The 13,441-nt window shown below is 45.5% G+C and overlaps 1 protein-coding gene across 1 annotated transcript; it reads right to left on the reverse strand.

Annotated features, from left to right (window-relative positions):
* Positions 1–274: 274 nt before the first annotated feature.
* PATL2 (PAT1 homolog 2) lies at positions 275–9,747 on the reverse strand. The gene is made up of 15 exons (XM_087859110.1): positions 9,717–9,747; positions 9,343–9,433; positions 8,522–8,757; positions 7,576–7,656; positions 6,713–6,855; positions 6,119–6,187; positions 5,761–5,902; positions 4,344–4,464; positions 4,151–4,248; positions 3,886–3,939; positions 3,654–3,787; positions 3,352–3,511; positions 2,726–2,866; positions 1,827–1,924; positions 275–1,276 (listed from the first exon to the last, which is right to left on the reverse strand). The coding sequence occupies exons 2-15, from the start codon at positions 9,383–9,385 to the stop codon at positions 1,123–1,125; spliced, it is 1,674 nt and encodes a 557-aa protein (XP_087715236.1). The 5' UTR covers positions 9,386–9,433; positions 9,717–9,747; the 3' UTR covers positions 275–1,122.
* Positions 9,748–13,441: the final 3,694 nt, after the last annotated feature.

Below are 13,441 nucleotides of genomic sequence, written 5' to 3' on the forward strand. Positions count from 1 at the left end.
GACAGGCCTTGCTGGACCATTACACTTCAGTCACTTCCCACCCAGTTTTGTTTTCACCAAGGTATTTATCACTACTTGATGTTTTCCATCAGTCCCTGTCTAACCAGAATGTAAGCTTCAGAAGAACAGGGAGTTTTCACTGCTCAGTTACCCTACCACCTAAAACGGTGACGTGTTCATAAAAGGGCTCCAGGGACTGATGAATACATGACCTTGTTTGTCAGCATAAACCAAACATTTCATATCCCAAGGGAGATATTTATAGCGAACTCTATTAGCTTAGCTACTCTTTATTAAAAATGTCAACAATGAAGAAATTTCCAAGGTCATACTTTTGTTAGACATAACAAGGCCTTGTCCCTTTTATTAAGGACAACTTGGGGCATTCACACATAAGAAAATGGCATTACACCTAACTTAGGACAAGTTTCAACACATCATTCTATTATCTCTGTAATTATGCCTTATTATGTCACGCCCTGTTAGGCATATCATTCAAGTTTTTAAGGAGAGCATAAGAAATTGTTTTGGGTGAGATCCTCCAATGTATCAAGGCATAAAAAATGTCCTGAGTCTCTGGATCCCTGTAGACCTAGCCCATATAGCTAATGTCTAATGATTAAACTTTTCCCACATATACATATTTCAGAACTGGATCAGTAGACCCAAGCAAGCCTACAAAGAGAACAGATTTTTCACTATAAATCATTCTATTTTCTAAAGTATTTGTGTGATTTGATTACTATCTGACGCTTTCCAGCAGCTGGTAAATGCTGAGGACAGAAGTGACCTTCATGTCGCTCATGCTTTTGTCTTAGAGTAGCTGTCCCTCAAATATTTCTTGAATTAACAATGAACAATTCAGCTTCTCATATTAATCCTTGCCCTTAAGTAGCTTAGCATGATAAATGAGCAAAGCATCTGGGAGAAAATTAAAAGGTTTGGCTGAAGAAACAGGCTTCGGGATCCTCACCTGAGCAGACTGGTTACTGGGTAAATGTTAGAGTGTCTAGAACTACTTCTAAATACAACTTATCTTCCATATTCTTGCCTTAAAAGAACTACATGACAGAATCTAGACAGGGCTTGAACAAGGGGCTAGGACCTTGTTTCTGCCTTCCCTTACTCCATCCTAGCCTCTAGGTGCTGTACCAAGGGTTTGTCCACGTGGTGACAGAACAGAGGAAGAAGGTTGCTGGGGAAGGCTAGGGGTTCTGCCAGAGAGGCTGTTGGCATTTGGGCTATCTCCCAGGCAATCAAAACCACCATGTCAGTCCTGGAGAGCAGAGAAGACAGAAAAACATCAGGGTCTCTGTATTTATGCAGGAAATAGACTCAAGGCCAAAGCTCCTAATTCTTTTTCCACCACCTACTATCACCCTCTGTGCTTGTAACAGTTAAGAGAACATTTGCATATTTTGTATGTGCCAGGCAATGCTTAGTGCTTTACATATCCTCGTATCCCTACATCCCTAGTTTATAGATGAAGTAACAGGCTTAGAGAAGGAAAGTACCATGTCCAAAAGTTGCAATGCTGGTAAATAACAAAGGCAGAATTCCAACTTAGGTCTGTTTGACTCTAAAGCTTGTCCCCCTTAATCATTTCTACTGCCTTCTGTGGGAAACCAACACTCTAGAGCACAATGGAAAAGGAAGAAAGGGAAAAAAAATGAAAAGGGAGAACAGCTATAACTGATATTTTTCTCTTCTCTGTCCAACTTCCTCCCCAATACTTGAATATACCACTCAGGTAATATCTCGCCTAACTCAGCCTTTACATCCCCAAGGGGACTGAAATAGCATTTACAAGGCCTTTAGGATCTTACCAAGCTGTATGATCACTGTTGGGTTCCTCAAGGGAAGACTCCAGGGATACCAGCTGCTCCCCATGACTCAGTAGGGCATAGAGCAAAGATATTCCAAACTGCAAGTGATACAGTGTGCAAGGTAAAAGGAGTTCACCAGAGGCATTCCGTGCTTTCCTGGTTCTGCCATTTTCCCAACTAAAAGGGCAGGGTCACATGTAAAAAATGGAGTTCAACACTTGAAAACTGTCAGATTTTACAATGGCTGGCCAAAGAACTTTCAGACCTTTCGAAGGAAATCCCTGCTCTGAACTTTCCAAAAGATCTTTGTGGAGAGTTGATTAAAAGCACACTTGTGGGTTTTACTCTCAGGAATCAGAGTCTATAGATCAAGAAACTGATGCAGGTAGTTTGTGGACCCCACTGAAAGCAGCATTGCTTTAGGCAAAGATCTTCAGAGGGGGGGTTCACAAAATAATCCACTGGGGTATTAAAAGATATCAGAACCTTAGCATCTAGTTTCTTCATTTCAAATATTCTATCTTGTGTTTGTTATGTACTTAGTATAGTGTTATTTGTTTCCGACTTCTAGACAACCGCGTGGGTGATAGGGTTCAGAACTTAGTACACCATCAAAAAAGTTTGGTGACCTCTGCTCTAGACGGCACCATCAGCACCATCGGGGAGCTTGTTAGAAAAGCAAATGCATGGGCCATGCCCCGGGTCTACTAAATGAGACTCTCTGGGGGTGAGACCAAGGAACTGGTGTTCAGTAAGCTCTCCAGGTGATCCTAGGGCTCACAAGACACGGAGAAGCACTACAGAGAAGATGGAGAAGGAACATTCCTTTGCTCATTCCTTGCCAGTGATACCACCTGGAGGTCATCTATGGAAAGAGAAAAGCCTCCCCACTATGTTACCTGGTTCTGAAGCACCAGAGTGACCGGCCGCTCGGAGGAGCCAGGTGGAAACAGCATTAGCCCCTGAAGTCCTTGGAGGAGTTCATGGAAGGTCAAGTGACTGATACATTTGCCCAGAGGTTTGAATAACATTTGTAGAGCCTGCAAGAAGGTCAGTAAGTGCCTCTCTCAGACTCCACTACAACTTCACCTCCTCCTCCTTTGCCTCCACCCCCTCTTCTTGATGACCTGTTTTTTGTACTTTCCTGGTCGGGTTACTTACTAAGCCTATCACCATTCAGGTCTCTCCAACCTTAATACTGGTCCTTCAGAACCCACTTATCTAGGATGCCTTCCCTAAAGAAGGGTAGCTAGGGGGCTCAGCACTTCTCAGGGAGTCCTTATCTTTGCCCACTCACACCTGTGCAACCACATGTCTGTGTTTTTTGGTCATTGTATCTCAAGATGATGAGTTGTTCCTATAGTAGTTGGTTTTGTAACCTCCTCACCCAAGGGTGGCAGGTTTGGCACCTCTCCCTGCCCAGCAGTTTCTTGGGCATCTCTGGGGGTGGGGGACAGAGGATGGAGAGGAAGGGTCCCTAACCCATCTACAAAACCATCCTCTTCTCTCCTCAATGCCACAGTACCTGATCAGCTACATCCCTCCTGACTAGGAGGGGCAAATGGTGGGTGATAGCCAGAAGAAGGCTAACAGCTCGATCCTGGGGCAGGAAAGGGAGCAGTCTTGCCACTAGAGCTTTCCCCTTCCTCACCAAGAGCACCTGCAGGAAGCCATCTGCTGCCTCCCTACACAGGAGAAAGGAGAACATTTTCAGGGCTCTGCATAGAGGGCTCTGGCTACATGCCAGAAAGGAGGGGCAGAAGGAAAGCCCATGTGTTCACTCATCTTTCCCTTCCTGGGCTGGAGATGTGACCCTTCCACACTCACTCCAGATTATTCTGCTCATGTGTCTTTAAGGCCTGGAAAAGCTTCTCAACCTGGTTGCTCTGCTGTTCAGAGTAGCAGGGCTGTGGACACCCATCCTTCTGGCCCTCCTCTATCTCTAGTAACTGAAGAAACATCTGGGAATTTGAAGGTGGGAAAAGAAGAGGTCAATTTGAGCAATATTCCAGTCCCAAGGGTAAATTAGGAACTCATCCTTAAGGAGTTGACATCTCACCTTCTCAATCCGGGACAACACCTGAAGCCTCTGACTGCTTGCAGCTCCTATCTCCTAGGAGAGAATCCCAGGCCATCAGCCACACCTTCGTAGCAGCAGCCCAGGCCTCAGGCGAGCTAGAAATGGAGCTGGAAAGGCTAACAAAAAGTCTGACCACATTTCTTTCTCACTCTTAAGTCACAATCACATCTGAGCATGAGAGTGCCCCTGTCCTTTCTCCAAAACAGGGGAGATAAGAAGGGTTGTGGGAAGGTAGCATTTCTACCTGCTCTTGGGATCCATGGGGTACAGCGTCAATAGCTCGGCGAGGGCTAAAACACGTCGATACAGCTACCTGGCCCAGGGAACCCTCAATTCGAACCACTGCACGAAAAGGAGACAAGCATGTTCCCCTCCCCTTTCCACCCTCTGTCCATCCAGATGCCTATCCCAACCCAGCAGGTCAGCCCTGGTCCTACCTGACTCATAAGCCTCTGCCTTCGGAATGTAAGGCGTTACCAGCTTGAGAGATTCAACCTTGCTCCTTCGCCCAAGTAGCTCTTCATCTGACTGCTTCTTCTCTAGTTTCTGATAATATTCCTGAGAGTCCATGGGATAGAAAAATGTATCCTCATCTTCTGAATTTAGAATTAAAGTTCTCAAGTGCAACCTCTTAATATACCCTTCCCTACAGCATTCATTCCAGAAAGGATCCTGGCCCCTCAGGTCCTTCTGCCAACCACTCTGAAGCATCTTGAGTACCCTGCGCCTCACAACATCTGGCTTGGGGTCCCCATATTGAGGACTTGAAGAACTAGACACCACCACCAGATCTGATGAAAAGGCAGACAGCCAAGTGGAGAGCCAGGAAGCAAACCGTGTCAGCATCTGCAAACTTCTTGCATTCCTTCTTCCTTGGATACACACTGCACACTTTTCCTCCCCTCTCCCCCTTTTAGTTTTATGATCCTAACTGTGCTTTCCAAAAATCAGAGTTATCTGATGGCATGAAGACCATCAGCAGCTTGCAGTACCGAGATAATACTACTGTCAATTGGCCAGTAGCTAATGCACTCTAGGCCAGTTTTATGCTTCTGAAGAATGGCTCAGCAGCTCTAATGTCTTCTTAAAGAAATCTGTAAAATCCCAAGCTAAAATAAAGCCGCTGACTGTGAGTCAAACAAGGACTTGAATAAAGCTCCTTCATTTAGGAGCAGTGCCAAAAAACCAAGAGTATAAAAATATTTCGCTTTCAGTGATCCAGGCAGGAAGAGTTTTTGAAGCATCGTGGAAAGAAAGGAAGAAATTAATCTAAATAGGAAGAAGATAAAGGTGGGAACCTTGGTAGGGGACTCACGGAGGTTGAAAACAAAGTGGAACACAGCTTAGACAACCCTAAAACCCACAAGCAGAGCTTGCCTCATAAATGTAAAGAAGATAGGGGGTCCAGGGTAAGGAGTTAAAATGTCTGCCGGCATTTATTCAATTTGAGTTTGAATCCCAATATTTATAAAATTCACATGTTTTATATCTTAAAAAAAGCAAAAAGTAGATGGATGTTTATAACAAAACATTTCTAAGACCCACAGAAGTATACAGAAGTGGAAAAGTCCATATTTTAAGGCTGAGTACGGGAAATTCTTGGCAAAGGATGAAGATAAAACCTCAGTGTTGGGGGAATTGCAAATAATCCCATTTGTCCGAAGTGTAGGAGAGTAGAGGGGAAGGATCTTGGGATGTCAACTTTAGAAATGTGGCCCCCATCCTGTAGTGATTGCCTCTCCCACCTAACTGAACATGGCTTTTAAGAGCTGGAGAGATGATCCAAGAGGGCCCATGGAGTCCAGGACCATTTAATGCCAAGGTCAGAGGCTAAGAAGAGCACCTGGGGCTCACCTGATAGTAGTAGTCATCCAGGCGGGGGTTCTTACTCTGCAGCTGAACCATCTGTACTTTTATCACCCAGTCTTTCTCTTTTCGGGTCATGAGATTAACATAGGGGTCTGGCTGCTGAGACCAAGTCTTCTTGGCTGGAGGACTTCAAGCCAGAAAGGAACATTCCTTTAGACCTACCCACCCCCACACAGTGAGCTTCCCAAGAAGTGGTGAGTAGGGAGAGATGGAACGGAGTACAGAGGTGGGCAACATGGGGAGAGTCTTTTTGTGCAGAGGCTTTGGGGAGACGCCCAATCACATGGGGGTAGCCAGCATGCAAATGAGCTGCCCCAAACCCTGCTGCTCATCTAGGCTTTACTTTGGTGTTCGACTGTGTTGCTGCAGCTGCAAGATCCGTTGGTGCTGAGGGTGGAGCTGGGTCAGATGACTAGGAAGATGCAGAAAGAAACTTGGGCTTAGTCAAAGAAAGCACTCAGCAACCTACCCTTCCATCCAATTAGTCTCTAGTAAGCTCAGCTGAACATCTAACGGAACCCTACCTGTCCATGTGCCTACCCAAAGTCCGCCGTATGAAACAGCACAACCCTGGCTCAACAGGGCTCACATTCCCCTCCAGGATATATTTTCCTGCAGATCAGCTGCAGGAAATCTTGACACAGTAGAAAGCCATTTGGCCTGGTTGTTGGGAGTTCTGAGTCCTAATCCTGGTTCTGCTATGGCAGCTAACCTCAAGTTTTTTTTTTTTTTTAGTCCCCCTGGGCCTCTACTTCTGCCTCTGTGAGGGAGAAGGGACTGGACTCCACTGCACACTTCTGACTAGGTTTCTGTAGGTGTTTTTCTGTGGCAGCTGATAGGTGGCCCCCATCCCTCCTCAGCCACTACGTCCTGAAACCTCCAGAGAAGAACTCAGTCTGGGGGAGATGCTGGGGGGGCCCGTGCCCTGAACCAGTACCTGAAACTAGGGGGCCATGAGGTTGGAAGGCTGCAGGAGAGAGTTGGGTCTGGCAAGAGAAGTCGAGGTCCAAAGTGCCGTGCTGAAGAGCTGGCACTGGGAAAGGTAGTCCGGAAAGGAACTGGAGAGAGGTAGTCCAGCGTCTGAGAATGGAATTCAGAGGTCTGGGAAAAGGGCAGCTCCACCAACAGAATGCTGCTCCTGTTGCCACATGTGCCTTTCCCACCTTTCTATTCTCACCTGCCTTTTCTCCCACAAGAACCTCACCCAACAGAGTTTGGCACCTCCTAGCGAGCAGCTCTTCAGCCCCTGACAAATGTGGGGGCATGTGCTTTTCCTGTCTGGTGAGTGAACACCTGTCTCTTTCTCTCTCTCTCTCTTCTCTGTGATGGTCTTTTTTTTTTTTTTTTTTTCAGGCTCTTGTGCCTTCAGCCACTGGGGCAATGCTTGTTTGCCTCTTTTTGGACTCCTCTGAAGCCCTCCTCAGAGCTGCAATTGTCTTCTCATTCTCCCTGCAGGATTTCCTGCAATTCCTCTAGCCCAGATCATGTTCTCATGACAGTTAATTTAAAGGCAGCTGCTCTTTCTAGCACTAAGCTCCATGCTGCTCATGTGCTGAAATGTAGGGAGGTGGAAGTAGGGCTCTGGTTTGTCCTTTTCATAGGACGGCCAGTTATCCCAGGACCACCTCTGTCATTTACCAAGTGTCCCTACATTATGGGTGTCTCCCACCTCCCATACCTACACTTCCCTTGGGGTGCTTTATCGCCAGAGCAAGGTCAAGAGCAGACTAAGGGACGCTCCACATGCTCCTTCTCCACACGTCATTACTTTCTCACAGGATGGAGATTGAAGGGACTCACCTGCCACACAAAGTGCAAGGAAGCAGGGGACATCCCCAGTACACCAGAGGCCTTGATTCCAGGGGAGTTGAGAAGGCCTCTCTGGAATGGGAGGGAGGAAAACAGGCTTGAATGAGTGCTGAGGTGTCTTCTATAGTCACGGGTATGGAGCGCAGGAAGGCCAACCACTGCCAATATCTGAGACCATGGTAGCCTGACCCTCCCTTGTAATCAAAAATCAACTAGGTCAGGACCTTCCTGCTTTCTCTGAGGGGAAGCAAGACTGGTATCTTAGGAATAAGTTGAGGGAGACTGAGTGATTTTATTTCTTTTTTTTTTTAAGGTTGTTTATTTATTTGACAAAGAGCGCACAAGCAGGGGGAGTGGCAGGCAGAGGCAGAGGGAGAGGCAGGCCCCCCGCTGAGCAGAGAGCCTGAGTGACAGAGGTGGGGCTCAATCCCAGAACCCTGGGATCAAGATCTGAGCTGAGGGCAGATGCCTTACCAACTGAGCCACTCAGGCACCCTATGATTTCATTTCTATATAGGAATCCTTGTCTCTCTCCACTGGTTGTGGGACTCCAAGGGAATAAATATCAGGAATGAACTGCTGAGACACAGGGGTCAGGGCCAAAGATGACTCACCTTTAGTACCAGGAGCTCAACCAGCACCTGAGCTATGCACAACCCTGCTAGGACCTGGTTTTTAAGGTGAAGACAGCATCAGAAACTAAGTGAGAGATAGGAAGAAAGAGGGAAGGAAGGAGAGAGTCTCTACTCAGGTTCAAGCCTGAAATAGTAATTGTTAACCCAGAACCTGTCTTAGGTGTGGAGGTCGTGTAGTCGTGGCCAAATGGTTAAGGCGGTGGGCTAGAAAGGAGCGGAGAAGAGAAGGATATTTAGCAACCGTCTGTAAGCTGCAGAGAGTGCAGGCCAACTGTACTCCACCCCCCCCCAGCCCCCCGTACCTGAGTGTTCTGGATAGCACTGAGGACAGCTGGATCCCCGAGATCATGCTCTTCCTCCTCCACCTCTTCCTCCTCTTCTTCCTCCAGCTCTGGAGCTAGATCTGGATCCAGATCCTCCTCCCCTTCCTCCTCCTCCTCTTGCTCCTCCTCTTCCTCCAATTGGGAGGCAGACACCAGCTCCTCCTCAGGAGCCAAGGAGCTACAGGACTTGCTTGGGCCTTGGTTTAAGTAGGGGCCTGAGGAGTAGATGGGGAATCAGGTGCGAGGAGTCTTGTCTAGAGAGACTGCTTCTCAGTAATCCTTCTGTTCATAAGTCATCTCCAACACCGCCTTCAGTCTCCCCTCTTGTTACCCCTAGCCCCCACCCCCCGACTAGAGCAAACGGAACCTGGCAGGTGCCAAACACCTTTGCCTTCCATATGTCTTCAATTGCCTCATTAGGTACCACCCCAGTCTTCTCTACTTGGTCTCCCCCACCTGACAGCCCTCTCAGTGCCTCTTTAAGCAATCCAGTCCCAGGTGCCAGGACTCACTGCAATTGAAGCCTACTGCGCACCTGATACTTCACACGTATATGTCCATTTAACTCTCTGAGCAGTCCTGCAAGGCTGGTAGTGATCATTTCCCCATGAAGTGGAGGAAAATAGGGCCCAGAAACATGACCTCGATCACCAGTGTGATGTAGCTAGCGAGTCCAAGAGTTTGGAAATCACTCCCAGTAGTTCTGGACACCCAGGCCCACATCCGTCCACTAAACCATACCAGCAAGCCTCTGCACCCCAAGGCTTTTCATCCAGATTCCACAGCCTAATGAGCAATACCTTCAAGACATTTCATCTTTGCAGGCTGGCAGGCTTCCACCATGTCTGTTTCTTCTGGTGAGAAAACACTGTCGGCCTCTGGAAGGTAAATCTGAGACAGGAAAGAAACCCAGAGACACCCTTCTCCTCAGTAATGATAGCATGGCCTAAACAGCCATGATCTCTCCCCAGCAAGGTTGCCAGAGGAGTATTGGCCCAGGGTCTCCAGGAGCAGGACCCTGGACTCTCAGACTGCCCTAAGCCCCACCCTTTGCCCTCACCAGCCCAGCTGCAGGGAGCTGTCCTGCCAAGGGACAGAGCTCAGAGTTGGAGAAGCACTTCCACACAGATACACACAGCACCTCAACAGCAGCTGCCTTGTTGCCGACACCCACCGCCTGACTGTTGCTGTCCTTTCTGCTTAGTGTAGCCAAGGCAGCCTAGGCCAGGTCTGATTTGCTGCCCCTGTCTTTAAGAGTCCCAGCCCCTCCCCTGCTGCCCCCTTAAAGGGCCAACATCCCCCAACCGCTGCATCTTGATAGAAATATGAGAATATAATCTAATGATAAAGACAACTCTTGAAAGGATAAGAGAAATAAACTGCATTTTTAACCCCCCAAGGGTACAGTTTATGGGGATTGGTATTTGGGAGCAGATTTTTTTTTAAAGACCCTGTTTTCCACACCCTTCCTAGGAGCTTTATGAAGTTACTTCCCTTCAGTCCCTAGGTTTTGCTCCATCACAATTAGATACGAAAGCCCTGGGCGGATCCTAAGGTTTGCTAGCAACCAAGATCTCAGCACTTGGGCAGTGCACCTGGGGATTCTCGCCCTTCACTGTGTCCCATGAGTTAGGTCTGCCGCTCAGCTCTGATAACAGACCCCTGTGAATTTAGAAGCCAGACCTTCAAGGCTAAAACCCTTTTGCATGAGTTACACAGACAATCTTATATCTTCTTGGGTATTCTAATGGAAAACTGGTTCAAAAGCTCAGAAGTGAAAAGAAAACAAGACAACAACAAAGGCGAGAATATGGGTACAGCTGGTAGGCAAAAACCTAAGACCCACCTGAGCCTCTCCTAAACCCGGAGTGATCCTGGGTTCTGCGCCCACATCCTGTGTTTAAATGAGCTCCACATGACTTTGTAGAATTTCTGAATAAAAATTTAAATGAAGCTAATTTCTCTGTATCAGAAATGCTAGTTAGGGCCCTATTGTCATGGTTATAGGATTGTGGTTCTTGGTGCCTCTAAAGAAAAATTTTGTCTCAAAAGTTTTGCTGTATGTCAGAATGATATGAGTGAGGGGAGAAAATTTAGTAGCTTAAGTTTAAGTTACTGAAAAACTTTTCAAGTATCTGAATTGGGTTCAGATCTTTTTTGGTAATGTCATTCAGCTGTTTTTCTCAAGAATTTCCTGATAGCTCACTTTGGTATTATTAATAAAAGGACCAAATGGTGAATTTCAGTGTACCAGAAGTGACTTATTAGATTGTTGTAGAGACCAGGTCTTAGGGAGAGCCACTTGCTGCATTCACAGCGTAAAAATAACGTGTTCATTCTTAGAAACAAAATCCCTTTCTTGTTTTTGTTTCTCATTTTAATTGCCCTTTATCTCTCTCCTACCAATGAACCAAATTTCTCCACTTTCTCAACTCACATTGGTCCTTCAACCATTGCTCTCTGCCTTTTGACTCCATCATAAGGAGGGCACCAAGGGGCAGACAATGAGTCCACGAGCTCCTCAACCTTTTCTATGGACAATTTTTCAACCGCATGTTAGTATGCTGCAAACACACTCTCAAGACAAATCTACCCTCACTTCTACCCAGATGCCGCCCCTAACCACTTCTTGGATTAAAACAAATCTGGAACTACCATTACCCATCACCCCTCAGAAACTATTCACAGTTACCAACGATTTTTTAACTGTAAGTGCAAAAGACATGTTTCAGTCTTTACCTTAGTTCACGTCTGTACAGCGTTTAACACATGCCCATGCCCTCCTCATGTCTCTGTCCTCCTGCAGCTTCCCAACACTTTACTCTCCTGATTCTTCTTGTACTTCTTGGGTCATTTTTCTCTGGTCTCTTTCCTGCTCTCCTCATCGTCATCCAAATATCCTCTTCTTCATGCCTCTTCTCTTTCCCCTCTACATCGAATATTCTTAACTGGACAGTCCCCTGAAATTGTGTATGTTTGTGTAATGTGCATTTTTCTGGAGAGACAGTCTAGAGCTTTCATCGCATTCTCAAAGGGATCAAGAATCCCTCTAAAAATTAAGTCCTCTGCACCTTGGTATTCCTGGGCAATCTCACCCACTCATGTCTTCCTACCTAGCACACTCGGATGATTTCTAAGTCTTTGTCAGAATGACACTTTCCAATTAAGCACTTCAGTGGTTTTTATCTCCTGTCCATTACAGAAGGCATAAGATCCTTAAAATCTGCCTCTCCAGCCTCCAGTCTTTAAGTTCCCTGCCTTCTAGTTTGGGTTTCAGAACTCGTGAGCTACATTTGGCTGTGTGGGGGGAGTGGAATTCTGATGGAGCTTTTTCTCATAATCAGTGTGCACCAGGATGACTCTCTCTGGCCTGGGCACCTCTCTCCTTTGGTCTGGGAGTTGTATTCAACTGTTGATCAAAACAGTTCCCTATCCCAATTCTTTCTGTCTTTCTTTTCAGTGATATTAAATGTGTATCTTAGCAAGTAATATGCTCTTCATTGTATCTCCCAAGCAAAATGAATTTGCAGAGGAAGTTATTTTAATTGGAGGGTGATTTCAGATGTTTATTAAATTGTCTTATTCAAGTTTTCTAAATATCCAAATAGGCGGAAAAACTTAGCTCAGGCTTCACTTCCTCCAGGAAGCATTCTCAGATACCCTCTGCCCTTCCAGGCTAGATGAAGTGCCCATCTTAGGGCCACTAATTGGTCCTTACATTATTTTCTCATTGTACCTGCCACTGATTTGTAATTCTTTTTCTGGATTTGTCACCCCCATTTGAGAACAGATACATGTCTTCTTCATCTTTGCGCTTCCAGCACTTAACACAGTATCTGCAACAGAGTAAGTTCCACAGTAAACGTTAATTGAGCTAAACTGAAATGAAAACATGGTCCTTCCCCGTGGAGACTTCCTCAAATGGAGTTTCTAGCCTGCCACCTGGGTGTGTCCTGCTCCTGCCCACTCTCCACATTGTTTCCAAGAAATGTCATCCTAAGAAAACAAACCTCACAATATTTATGCCAGAAATCATAAAAGACATAAAGATTTGACTAAAAAAGTAAAAACTTCTATACTGAAGACACATTTATGCCAGTGGTAAATTCTTACAGAGCAAAGATTTAAATTTTTTCAAAATTAAACCTCAAAAATACCCAAAGAAAGTGTGAATTTTTAAAAAAAATGTGAAGTAGAGAAGGTCCTTCTAACCATGACCTCAAATCCATAAGCCATGAAAGGTGACTGATAAATTTGCCTACATAAAAATGTAAGGCTCTCGAATGGCCAAAAAAAAAAAAAAAAGAAAGAAAGAAAAAGAAAAAAAAACATAAAAGAAAACAAAATAACTTTATTTTGATCTGGCAATCTGAAATTTACCTTTAAAAACTATTTAAAAGAACTGTTAGATGAAGATTCTTTTTATTGTTTCTGAAGATTTTGAGGGCTCAGGAAAGGAGATATTTATGTTAAGTCCAGATCATTTTAGCAATACTTCCTTCACAACTCCTGATAATCAATAGTATCCAAACAGCAACCATGTCAAATTTAACATAACATTGTTGATAGATAATATAAAAATAAGATTACTAATTTCTCTCACATTTACTTTTAAAATCCTATACTTTGGCTAAGTGCTTAACACAGAATATCTACATCCTTATTGAGACTGAAAAATCTTTTTTTTTCAAAGATTTTATTTATTTATTTATTTATTTATTTATTTATTTATTTGAGAGAAAGAGTGAGAGAGATCACAAGGAGAGGGGGCGCTGCGGGAGGCAGAGGGAGAAGCAGACTCCCCATGGCGCAGGGAGCCTGGATCGATCCCAGGACCCTGAGATCATGACCTGAGCCAAAGGCAGACGCTTAACCGACTGAGCCACCCAGGCGCCCAGA

Source organism: Ursus americanus, chromosome 36 (genome assembly GCF_024610735.1).
Source record: "Ursus americanus isolate L20-20 chromosome 36, mUrsAme1.1.p, whole genome shotgun sequence".
Taxonomy (NCBI): domain Eukaryota; kingdom Metazoa; phylum Chordata; class Mammalia; order Carnivora; family Ursidae; genus Ursus; species Ursus americanus.